This window comes from Erithacus rubecula, assembly GCF_903797595.1.
Source record: "Erithacus rubecula genome assembly, contig: scaffold_197_arrow_ctg1, whole genome shotgun sequence".
Classification (NCBI taxonomy): domain Eukaryota; kingdom Metazoa; phylum Chordata; class Aves; order Passeriformes; family Muscicapidae; genus Erithacus; species Erithacus rubecula.
Genome location: NW_027636116.1, coordinates 84,594 through 97,707, shown reverse-complemented (window position 1 = coordinate 97,707; position 13,114 = coordinate 84,594). Strand labels below are relative to the sequence as shown.

Here is a 13,114-nt window from a genome sequence, read left to right as displayed (position 1 = left end):
AACCTCTAACTATAACAGGTCCTATAGCTAAACTTTAAAATATTTTACTATCTTCCTTTACATATTCTGTTGCTTATAAAAGACATATTTCTGTTTGAATAAAATATGTATTTACTTAAACTGCAAATTTATATTCTTGTTTCATGTCTGTTTCACTTTAACGCTCTAATTCTCCAAACCTTCTCCAAGGTCTTATGTCAAACCTTGTATCCATTTCTATCTCTGAGCCTGTATGCAGAAGGCCCTGAGAGCTCTCCATGCCTGCATTTGCCATACCACAGTATCTCAATGGACCCTTGGTTTCATGAGGGCTCAAAATGGTAGAAGGGTCTCCTTCTCCAGCCCTGTAGTGTAATTGTTGCCATTAGGAGCTAGAAAAGAGATCACACAGAGTTAAGGGAAATAAAATGGGCATTTATTGAAAGGCCTTCAAAGGCCATGCCCTGGCAGTACCAGTGCTACAGTGTGGCCCCTGCCCTGCCTGATGGCTCTAAGGCAGAAGTAAAACAAGGTTTGGTCACAAGATTTTTCATTTTTATAGATTTCAGTCCATTTGCATACTCCATTTGGAGTCGACCATCCAATTAAGTCTCAAATTGTAAGGTGTCATCCTCCTCACCTCCTGGCTGGCCCACCTTTCTCCTTTCACATTGTTTATTCTTAGGGCCTGGAGTTTGAAGAAACTGTCCTTGAATCAATAGCTGGAATCAGACTGTTTTGTCTCCATCACCCTAAGCACAATGGAAAAGCATACCCAAGCAGAACAGAAAACTCAGAACTTAAGGCACCATAATAAAGGTCTCCTTGGTTCCACGGTGTCAGAATGGCCCCTTTGTCCCATGGAGCCCCACATTGTCATTGTGCTCCCCTTGATTCCATGAGGCCCTGCTGTGCTACAATGGCCCCAATGGCTACAAAGGCCTCTAGTGAGACTCTCTACAACCACCTGAAAAGAGGCTGCAGCCAGGTGGGGGTCAGTCTAAACTACTGAACAAACACTGTCAGAATGAGTCTGTCTTAAGATGAGCCAGGGGTAGTATAGGTTTGATACCAAGAAAAACCTTCAGTGAAGCAGTGATTGGGCACTGGAATCTTCTGCCCAGAGAGGAGTGGAGTCACCATCCCTGGAGGCATTTGAAAAGAGACTGGGCGTGTCACTCAGAGCCATGATTAAGTTGATGAGGTGACATTAGGTTATAGGTTTAACTTGAGGATCTCCAAGGTCTTTTCCAACCTTGGTAATTCTGTGATTCTCTTTCGTAATAATCTCCATTGTTCCATGAGGCCCTGCAATGTCTCAATGGTCCTTTGGTTTCATGAGTCCCCCACAGTGTAACAATGGACTCTTGGTACTATGAGGTTCCCCAGTGTCACAATGGTCTCTTGGTCACAATGCACTTCTGATTCTGAGTTTTCATACTCTCAGCGACAGTTCCGCAGTATCACCATGGACCCTTTGTTCCATGAGTTTCTGGAATATAACATGGTCACCTTGGTTCTGTGAGGCTCTGCAGTGTCACAATGGACTCTTTGGTTCTGTGAGGTTCTGCAGTGTCACAGTGCACCCATGATTGCAGGGGGTTCCATAGTGTCACCAGGGCCTCCTTGGATCTGCAGTAAACAATGGACCATTGGATTTTGGTTCCATGAGCTCCCACAATATTAAAAGGCCCCTTTGTTCCTTGAGGTTCCATAGTGTAAAAGCTGACTCCTTGGTTCTGTGAGGTTCACTATCATCAAATCTCCAAAATATTGAAATAAGTTTCCTTAACACAAATTTGATGAAAAAAAATAATTTTTTCAGGCCTCAAGTCCAATGTCCAAGAATACGATAACTCCTATCCTTGTGTGGATACGTCATTCTACAAGTGTGTTGCTTATATTAAGTCGCTACATGTATATTAAAATGTACCCATTTCCTAAAAACCCACTCCAATTTCCCAGTTCCTGTTCATTCTATCACTGCACCCTTGAGCCAGATGTGTTCTTGTCTTCACACCTTGCCTGCTGGGAAAGCAGCCCCTGCATGCCTTGTTCTTGTGCTAAAAATTCACAGGCATGGTAAAAATTTTACTAAATTTTTGTCAAAGACACCTTTACTTTCCTTGTTCAGACTAGTCACCAGTGCCTCCATTGTTCTGCTCTATCTGGTACCTTGGGGAACTTTCTCAGTCCTCTCTCTCAGTGAGACCCATTAAAAGTTCAAGAAACTTTCAAGTTTCAATTTAATTTTGAGTTCTTGAGAGGATTTTTGAAAAACATTCTCTCAGGGACTGACTCTAATTTAAAAAAGACCAAACCCCTGAGAGGGTCATCAAAGTTGTTGTGTTGTGTCTCGTGGCACAGAGGGAGATAATGGCAACCAAGAAAAGCTTCAAAAAGACATTTCTGCTGAGAAGCTGCTCCTCTCCCAGCCCAGCAGGGCTCAGGGCACTGTCTGCAGGCACTGAGGGGACAGGAGCCAGGCACAGACAGGCTGAAGGCAATCACGACTGGGAAGACATTGAGCTGAAACTTCACTTGGGGAAACATCTTCACAGCCTTGGATAGGGTGAGTCTGTGGGTGCAGGGCAATGTCCCCTGTGCTCCTGGAGGGATCTCCTGGAGCCAGCACAGCCCACAGCCTGGGGATGTGTCAGGAGGACTCTCCCAGTTTCTCTGAGGCACAGGAACAGGAGAAGGAGGATGTGCTGCAGAGCAGGGCTGCCCTGGGCACTGTCAGAGGGTCAGGGCAGGATAGCTCCTGCTGCCAGGGACGGCTGCAGGGCTGAAGCTGGGGCTGCAGCCAGGGCTGCCCAGGGCTGTCCTGCAGAGCAGATCCTGCAGCCCTCAGGGCTCTTGGCCAGCCCAGGGCATGTGCCACCTGCCAGGGACAGCTCTCAGCCTGTCTGGCTGCTCCCCATGGACTGTGGGGAGAAGTTGGAGGTGGAAGGAGCCACCCCCATCAGGGCAGATTCCTCCTGCTGTGGAGATGGTGCTGCATGGCCAGGGCTGCTCTCAGCTTTCTCCTCAAGGGAAGGGAAAGGGGGCTGTCAGGTGTGTCTGTGTCACTGAGACTCCTGCACTGTCCCATTGGGCATCAGCAGATCTGCCTCACATCTCCCTCACAAAGTGCCTCCTCACCCTCCTGTGCCTACAGACAGCAGCAGCAGCACCTTGGCTTGCAGCATCTCAGTTTGTCTGAGCTGCCCTTAAGGCCCTGCTTCCAGGAAGATGCCCCTGGGCAATGCCCTCTGCTGGGAGGGGTGTGCAGGGCAGAACTGAGCCCCCAGGGCTGGGCTGGGCTCTGGCAGGGGTACAGGGATACAGGGATTATCAGGCCTTGGATACAGAGAAACAGCTCCTAATCCAGGCATCAAAGTTCCAGGACAGCCCTGGAAATCCTTCTAAGTCCAGCTGCACAGGGAAAGAGGGAAGGGTTTAGGAAGATTGACTTTGAAACTGGAACCTTCAAAGAATCTACTTTGTTTTTCCAGCACACTGTAATTTTGATCACCATGAAATAGTAGGGGATATAATGAGCACAGGGTAGCTGTGTGGGACCAGCAGGTCTGACTGGAATGGGGCCCAGGAGCCCTGTTTTCCCTCTAGACTCCCCAGTGTTCAGGCTGAGAGCAATGCTGAAGAAGAGGCAGTAACTCAGCAGTGCAAAATGGATATTAAAAAAAAAAAAAAAATTACTGAAGTTCCTCCACAGTAAGAGAAGTAGTTTTGAGAGGATTTGTAATATAATTGCACAGGATTGACTCAAGAAAATCTTTTCCAGCTTGTCAATGTCTTTTCTCAGTGGTCCACCATGCCCATATGGCAGAAATGTCCAACAGCAGCTCCATCAGCCACTTCCTCCTGCTGCCATTGGCAGACACGCAGCAGCTGCAGCTCCTGCACTTCTGCCTCTTCCTGGGCATCTCCCTGGCTGCCCTCCTGGCCAACGGCCTCATCATCAGCGCCGTAGCCTGCGGCCACCACCTGCACACCCCCATGTTCTTCTTCCTGCTCAACCTGGCCCTCACTGACCTGGGCTGCATCTGCACCACTGTGCCCAAAGCCATGCACAATTCCCTCTGGGACACCAGGAACATCTCCTATGAAGGATGTGTGGCACAGCTCTTTTTCTTTGTCTTCTTCATCTCAGCAGAATACTATCTCCTGACCATCATGTGCTATGACCGCTACGTGTCCATCTGCAAACCCCTGCACTACGGGACCCTCCTGGGCAGCAGAGCTTGTGCCCACATGGCAGCAGCTGCCTGGGCCAGTGGTTTTCTCTATTCACTGCTGCACACGGCCAATACATTTTCCCTGCCCCTATGCCAGGGCAATGTCCTGGGCCAGTTCTTCTGTGAAATCCCACACATCCTCAAGCTCTCCTGCTCCAAATCCTATCTCAGGGAACTTGGGCTTCTTGCTGTTTCTGGCTGTTTAGTATTTGGCTGTTTTGTGTTCATTGCTTTCTCCTATGTGCAGATCATCAGGGCTGTGCTGAGGATCCCCTCTGAGCAGGGACAGCACAAAGCCTTTTCCACCTGCCTCCCTCACCTGGCCGTGGTCTCCCTGTTTATCAGCACTGCAGCATTTTCCTACCTTAAGCCCCCCTCCATCTCCTCCCCATCCCTGGATCTGTCACTCTCAGTTCTGTACTCAGTGGTGTCACCAGCCCTAAACCCCCTCATCTACAGCCTGAGGAACCAGGAGCTCAAGGATGGCTTGAGGAAAATCATCATGAATGCTTTTCAGAAAAAATAAACTCTCATTCTCCTGTATCACTATTATAATATTACTCATTAATGCCCACTCTATGTCCTGTGGGTTTTTTTGGTATTTTTTCTGGCACAGGTATGACACATTTTAGAATTTTTTCACAAGAAAATCTTTATCTTTACCATTTTTAATTCAGTATTTGCATTCGTACTGTGAACCATAGAGTATATAATCCTGGAATTGTGCTACATATGTGCTTACACAAAATAAATAACTTGGTATTGCTGTGTTTGCCTGACATCTTTCCTCCTTGGCTTCTCTGGAGCTGCAAGGTTGGTGCCTCTGTGCAGAGCTGGGGGGAAAAGGGAACCCCACTGCTCCTCACTGCCAGGCACCCCCAGGGCATCTGCTCCATAACCTCCCCTTCCTTCACTTCCACACTCCCCTTCAGAGCCTCTGTGTTGGTTTAAGGCCTCAGGGCTCTTTTAGCTCAGTCCCAGTCCTGCTGTGTGACTGTGCAGACACTGCAGGCAGGAACAGGCCGTGGGCACTGCTGTAACAGAGCTGGGCTCTGCAGCAGCATTTCCATCATGCAAGGGCATCTCCCCAGTACAGGGCCTGAAAACTTCAACCTCCTTCCCAGTTTGCTCTCAAGGATGTTCCCAACAGAGCCCTGGAGAGGAGAACAGGTATGCATTGGGACCCATTAATGCTTTGAGACATTTGGGTTTTTCTTCTGACTGGGACTCCTGAAAAGGTTTGTGCAATCTCCTCTCAGGCCCTGAGGTTCAAGGGCTCAACACCAAATGCACCATGGGGCTCATTTTAAAAAAGCAAACCATGACAAACATGAGAACTCATGGCTCTGCCTTGATTTCCCTCTGGTTGAGAACATATACAACAATTTGTTAGACTGAGTATTTTGGCTGCTTTGATCTTGACATTTTCATGACCATCTTCATGAATAATCCTTGGTAAAACTCTAGAGGTGTTTCTGCAAACAAAGATTCTGGCTGACTCTCAAGATACAATTTACAGGCATCAGTAGTAGATTAGTGACATGGTTTTTCATTCTTTTCCCTCAACCTCATTTATGTTAGGAGCAATATTTCTGTTGTCCACAGAGCTGACACCTGTTTGATTCCAGCATAATGTCCCCAGGTTCCTTTGCTGTTCAGCTGCACCGTGCTGTCTGTGGGTGACAAGGCTTGGTGGGTCCTTTCCCCTTGGCTGCAGAGGTGCCTGATCCCAGTCCCTGAGGGCACCCAGGCTCCTGGATGGAATTCCTGTGGAAGTCCCTCAGTGTCACATCAGCCTTCACATGGAGCCCCATGGATGAGAGCATTTTCCAAAGAGCTGTTGGGACAAACAGGGAGATTTGGTCCTACAGGATCTGTAATACAATATCCCATAACATCCACTTGTTCTGGCACAGAACACTTGGCTGCAGGGACACATTCCCATCCTTCTCACCCAGGGTTCAGGATTCAAACAGTGCTGTCTTTCCCCACAGCTGTTCCTTCAGCTGGCTCAGGAGGCCATTTGGCCTCTGCACCCACACTCTGGCCCCATTACTAGGACTGGTGCATCCAAACCCTTTGTCTCCATGAATAGCAGAGATTTGAGGTGGATGTTCTTTTTTCACAGTTGTTTTAAAAACTGTAATATCAACAATTATGCTACCCTGCCATGGGGTTGAATAATCCAAGTGTTCACTATTGTTTAAGAGAATTACTTTAATTTCTCCTTGATAATCTGCATTGATTGCTCCTCCCAAATCATGAACACTTCAAGGCCAAGCTCGAGTGAGCATTTATCAAACCAAAGTGTCCTGGAAGAATCTGAATTCCTATTCTGGTATTGCTAACTCTAATTTTCTTCTGATTTATCCTAATTCATTCTAATGCATAAAGGTCCAGCCCTGCAGCCTCTGGGGTGTCCCTGTCAGGGGCCATCACAAATGGAATAATTTCCCAGACAGTCCAAGTGTCACTGTCCATGGTTGTATTTGCACATTGGGTGCAGCCATGCACATCCAGGTGGTTTGCATTCACCAGTGGGCCCATTGTTAAGGGAATGGAACAAGTCTGTGAGATGGGATTTTTATTATGACAAATTTCCATCTTCTACTTTTTTAACAACCTCTTCATCTGTTCAATCAATGCTGCAGCTTGTGGGTGGTCTGGTGTATGAAAAACCCAGCAGTCTATCTTTATTCTTCACAGCAACAGAGAAAGCATTCCACATCCTAGTGTCAGCACAAATCTGCCAATTTCATCCCTTCCTCTTTCATTCGTTGTATACAATCTCACAGAGTACACCAGTGATGTTTGGGTCCTGGCCAGTCATTTTGTGTAGAGTATTAATTTTTACATCCCTGAGCAGGAAAAGCTTAAAAATTAGTATTTGGTGCATTATTTTACAATGTCATTTTAGATATGCGTGAAAGTATATAGATCACATTGTTATTATATTATAGATATATATATATAATTATTTGTTATATTATTACTCTTTCCTTTGCACAAATGAATCCAAGTTCAAGATTAAAAGCCTTTTGTGTCACTCCATGTTGGAGAATTTTGACAGCAATCATTCTCTCTGTTGGTACTGTTTCTGAGATGCCATTATTAAAATTCATTCTCATCTTCCCAAACACACAAGTGCTTTTCATTTTTGCATGCATTTTAATACATCCAATGGCTCAGCTTCTTTCAACTGACTTCCCCACTGTTCTCATGATGCTCTGAACTCAGCCCACTTCAGAGCCAGCAAACTCTAGGGAAGGTTTTCCCTATACCTGGGAATTTAGGACAGGACTAATTTCTTACATTTACATACAAAAACCAACATTTTGTGGTGATCTAGCCAGAGCACACCAACTTTGTTTTACCAATAGGCAGGGTCAGCAGCAGAGACACAGACACCAAGTTCAGGAATCAGTGTCATTTACTGTAGCTCATTCTGTTTCATTCTCCTCTTGGGTTTCTCCCAAAGCCTGGCCAGGGCTCAAGGAGGAACCAAGGGACCTGACTTGGATCACACACCCCCAAACAAGGCCAGATATCAGATTTTATGGCCTTGTGCAGTTTCTAAATACAGAAAGGTCAATATATGTTTCACTAATGAGTGGATACATCTATCAGAGTGCTAATGACCATGCATATTTCGCTAATTAGTGGATACAAAGATAACTTTTGATTGGAAGGCTCATCCAGAGGTTGTCTTTGGCTCAGGGCCTGTTGACCAGGCCTTGGCACTTCAGGGATGTGCTTTACTGCTGGGCTTGACAGTGCTGGTTGAATGACTGGACTCAATGTGCTCAGATGTCTTTTCCAACAGAAAAGATTCTAAAATTCCAGGTTTCTATCTGCTGGATTTTGTTAGGTTCTGGTTGGTAGCATTACTTTGGTCAAAAATTTTCCTCTTGCTCAGCTCTTGTGGCCTAAGGCTTCAGTTCCTTTAGCTTTTGGTGCTCAGCTGCTCATGCTGAACAAGACAATATGAACAGAAGACTACAGTTCATCCAGTTCCTTCTGGGACACTGAGAGGGGAGGCTGTGGAACCAGCAGCATTGTTTGGTATGGTCTCCTCTCTGCCCTTCACCCCTTTCAGCACTTTGAACCAGGCAAGAGCTTTCTGCAAGAGTGCAATGAAGCAGCTGTTCCTGCTCCCAGCTCTGGCTCTTCCCAGTCTCTGCCCTTGACTGGTTTTGTCCCTCTTGCTGTGCCCTCTGTTTCCCCAGGGCTCGGTGGCTGCTGCCCAGGGCTGTGGAACTGGCACAGATCAAGGGCTCCAGCTCCTCCTTTCTCTGCCCTTGAAGCTGCCTTCTCACAGCAGCCTTTTCCATCTGGAAGCTCCACATGGACAGGGAGTCCCCACCTCTGTTCCCTGCACTCCTCCAGGAGCCCAGGGTAGCCATTTTGAGTCCCTGCTGGCACTGGGGGATCCCAGGTGCCCCAGGATGCTGTGACACCATTGCACACGGGAGGGAAGAGTGGCAGGGACTGTGCTGAAAGTCAGCTCCATCTCCTGCTGTGGGAGTCATTTGTCCAGCCCTGCCCCAGAGTCAGGGATCAGATCCAGGCACTGCTGCTGCTCCCTCAGGATCCGGGAGATGGGGAACATATATAGATTTGAAAATTCAGGATTTTAGAAGCCAATAATGTGCTTAAGCATGTGGAGGGGAAATAGATCACATGGAGAAACAGTATCTAACAGACCACATAGGAGCTTAGTTGCCAGGAAAAAAACCCATTAAGATAAGATATATTGCGAAAACTCAGCAAAGCAACACCTAGGTGTTATACAAGCCTGACAAAGCAGAAATCTGAGGCTCCAAAAAACCAGCCAGAACCAGACAAGTGTTTTCAGGGGAATAGGTTAACCTGAGGAATAGCCAGACCTGCACTTTGCCTGCCCAGAAGCAGAGGTCAAATAGCAATCACCAAGGAAAAAATATGACCTTCATCCCAAGGACAACCAAACATGACAGCAGGAGGTGTGGCAGCTAATTACAGTCCAAAGTGGGAGAAGGCAGAGATGGGTGGGCAGGGAGATGGAGGCTTGTGGGATCAATGTATATTTACACCTGGAACCTGTCTTGACCAGGTACACGTGGTCTGGAGGAAATATCTGCCCATATGTCCCAGATGGCCATAAAACATACACTCTGCAATTTCGGTGCCAATTCCTGATTCCCAAAATCAGTGTGACACTCCAGATGCTCATGGAACCAAGGGCCAGTGTGACACTGTGGGGCCTCATGGAAACAAGAGGCCATTGTGAGCCTGAGGGGCTGTAACATCCCAGAACACTGAAATGCTGGGGGTGACCAAAGATTTCTTTACTCAGGTTTGGTGCACAGGAGAAACCCCAGCCAGATATTTTCAAGAGGTCAAAATGACACAAAAACTTTACTGGCAAAGTATAGAAAATCAAAGAACTCTTGAAAAGGATTTAATAAATCCAATTCAACACAAAACATTCACCAGAGCAGGAAGTTCATCAACTTAGCCCATTTTACGTGGAAACCTTTAAACAATTAAGTTGTTGAAGTACCCAAAACTGTTTCATATCAAGAGCATTAGAAGGAGAGGGAAGAGAGAGAGACAGAAAGACAGAAGCTCTATAGAAAGACACACATATGGCTGCCAACTCCTCGGGTTCCAGTGTGGGTGAGACACAGACCCCAGCAGAAGGCAGGGTACAGACCATGGGCACAGTGCCTGCTCCATGTTTTGAGCCCCTGGGCCTTCGTGGGCCTCCCCCCAGGTGGGACTTGTGATTGCTCTGGCAGTCAGAGCCTGGGTCAGCACCAGCCCACTGTGTGACTGACTGACAGCTCATCCCAAGGTGTCTGGGACATTGATCTCATCCAGCCTCTGACATCGACCATGGTGACACTGCGAAACCTTATGGAACCATGGGTCTGTTGTGAAAGGACAGCAGCAAACCCAAAGACACCATCGAGACACCATGGAACCTCATGGAACCAAAGAGACCATTGTGACACTCTGGTTCCTCATGGAAACAGGAGGACCATTGTGAAACTCAGGATCCCTCTGGAACCAAGGGTCAAGAATGAGACTGTGGGGCCCATAGAACCAATGAGCCATTGTGACACTAATGGAGGAGGAATTAAAATTAAAATTAAAGACTTAAGGGTAAAAATACAGGAAGATACTTTAGCTGGCAGGGGGCTGACAAGATTCTGTGAGTGCTCAACATTTGCTCTCTATACAAGAACAGGAGGACAGAGCAAGGCTTCAAGATAAGACAGAGAGCCAAGAATACACAAACAGGATGGAAGAGCGAGGCCCCTTCCAGATTAGGGGGATTCTTTAGACCCCTGAGCCAGCGAAAATCTGTATCAAGGTCTGGAAAGTGACCAAAGACTAATATGCTTGTGCAAAGAAGGCAGGGTAAAAAGTTCAACAGAGAGGAAAAGTGTTTACTTCATCCCAGGGACCCCCAGATGACCACCAGAGTGACCAACAAGCAGCAGTGTGCAGTAGCAAAGAGGCCTGAAGATAATTTTAACATGAAGCAGGGACAGGCAGGGTTAGGAAATGAATATGTATTAGGTGCATTGTGCAATCCTAGTTTTTAGAGAATAAAAAGAGAGGTCCAAGTCGCTGAAGGTGTGCATGTTTTTGGAGGAGCTATCCCCCCTGCACCTTAGTGCTGAATAAAATACATACCTATAACTTACTTTGTGGGTTACAAAGCTTTTCCTCACATCAGTTTGGGTGACTCCACTGCCCCCTGAGATTTTGGGGTGCACCCTTTGCCCCGCCCAGAGCTGGAGCTGGTGCAGTCTTCATCGACCCCACAGACCAAAGCGCTGGGGTGTACCTGTGCTGCATCCTCCCACCCCTGGGGACCTCACCTTGAGTTTTGGTGCACCCCCTGAATATTGGGATGCATTTTGACAGTCCCCCGGTGCTGCAGCTCATCTGTGTCCATGTCGACCAGGAGGATGCAGTGGTGGCCATAGTCTTCTCCCATCCTGTCAAGGTGAGCCAGGACACTTGAGTGCCCCAAGCATGACTTGGACATCCCCAAAAATGACCTTGATACACCTGGATCCCCCCAAAAATATCCTTGATCACACCCAAAATCACATGGATACACTTCTGTACCCCCTGGACATCTGGATCACCCAAAAGCCCTGAGGCGCCCCAACACTGGTGTCCCAAAATCTTCATTGCTTTTGCAGGGTAGACCTAGAGTCCCAAAATCCCCTTTGCCTTCAATGGGGTCCTGATTGTCCCCATTTATCTCTACTAATCCCTCCCAGTGGTCCCACTTTTGACCCAGTGCTCGCAGTAACTGCAGTGCCCTCTCTTATCCTCCCCCAGTGCTCCCAGTTTAACTGGTAACCCTTCCCACTCAAGCCCAAAAAATGGATAGATCTGGTGCCTCAAAATTCCCAAATTACTTCAGTGGGATAGACCTGGTTTCCCTAGATCCCCATTCACTTCAATGGATAGACTTGATGTCCCAACATTTTTGGTTTTAAAAATCTCAATGCTGGGCTCAGAATTTCCAGATTTCGGGCTGAAAATGGGAATTTTTTGCCTTATGTGGTGGCACAGCTCCAGCATGAACCACAAGTGTGGGATAAGGGATTTGGGATTGGCTTCCAGGAATTCATCCAGGACTTCCAAAGTGTCAGCAGCACAACTGTGGAGTGGAAATTCCCAAAATTCAGCCCAACATTTCCCCCAAATTTACCAAAATTTCCCCATTTTAGCCCCAAATTTCCACAAAATCCTGATTTTATTTAATTTAATGGGCGGACCTGGTTTCCCTAAATCCCTATTGACTTTAATAGGGCAGACCTGGTGTCCCTCCATCCCCACAGATTTCTAATGAGGTAGACCTGGTATTCCTACATTGCCACTGATTTCATTAAAAATATCTGATGTCCGACAAATCCCTATCAGGAGATTTATATTACAAGAGATGGGGAAAAATAGAGATGCTGCAAAAGATGGTTTACTACCACATGGCATCAATCTTATGGAAGGATGAGACATTAAAGGTGTTACATCCAACACCATGACATCAGAAGATGTCTAATTCTCAGTTACAATGAGTTATGCTAGTTTTTTTAGCCAGTCACATACTTCTACAAAGTTCGCTACTGTCTTTTGATGCCAATCATTAATTGCTTTGCTTTTCTTGGCTTTCTGGCAATACGTAGTTTTTCAACCAATCATATAACACTTCACAAACCTACATTGATATATCTTGAGGTTCTAGCTAGCTTTGTAATAGGCTCTATTGCTAAACTTTAAAATCTTTTACTATCTTACTTAACATATTGCTTTGCTTATATAATACATATTTCTGTTTGCTTAAAACATATTGCTACTTAAACTATAAAATTATATTCTTGTTTTATGTTTATTTTACTTTTAATGCTGTTATTCTCTAAGCTTTCTGAAAGGTCTTAGGTCAAACCTTGTATGCATCTCTATCTCTGAGCCTGTATGCACCAGGTCCTGAGAGCTCTCCATGCCTGCAATCCCCACACCACCTGTCACTTCTGCCTCCAATTTTCTACTCTAACTGGAACCTGGGGACACTTTCTCAGTCATGTCCCTCAGTGGGACCCATGAACAGCATCAGAAATTTTGGAGTTCAATTATGAATGAATTCTTGAGAGGTTTCCTAACAAACTATTGCTCTGCCTTGATTTCCCTCTGGTGTGGTGCAGTTCATTCAGAAAGTTTTCAACTCCAGTTATGGAGAATTATGTCAAAAGGATTCGTAGAAATTTACATTCCTATTTTAAAGTGTGCATTTTATTCCTATTCTCTTTAGAACAGAGGTGATTGCAGCATTCTGTGATTGATTGTTGTGAGAAATGGATTTGTAAAGGATTCTCAAAGCCTGGCTGAAA

At 46.3% G+C, this 13,114-nt stretch overlaps 1 protein-coding gene across 1 annotated transcript; it reads left to right on the top strand.

The window, feature by feature from the left end:
- Nucleotides 1-3,813: 3,813 nt before the first annotated feature.
- LOC306815715 (olfactory receptor 14J1-like) lies at nucleotides 3,814-4,808 on the top strand (the record flags this gene model as incomplete). The annotated part of the gene is made up of 1 exon (XM_079332270.1): nucleotides 3,814-4,808. The coding sequence occupies one exon, from the start codon at nucleotides 3,814-3,816 to the stop codon at nucleotides 4,744-4,746; it is 933 nt and encodes a 310-aa protein (XP_079188396.1). The 3' UTR covers nucleotides 4,747-4,808.
- Between the last annotated feature and the right edge of the window lie 8,306 nt (nucleotides 4,809-13,114).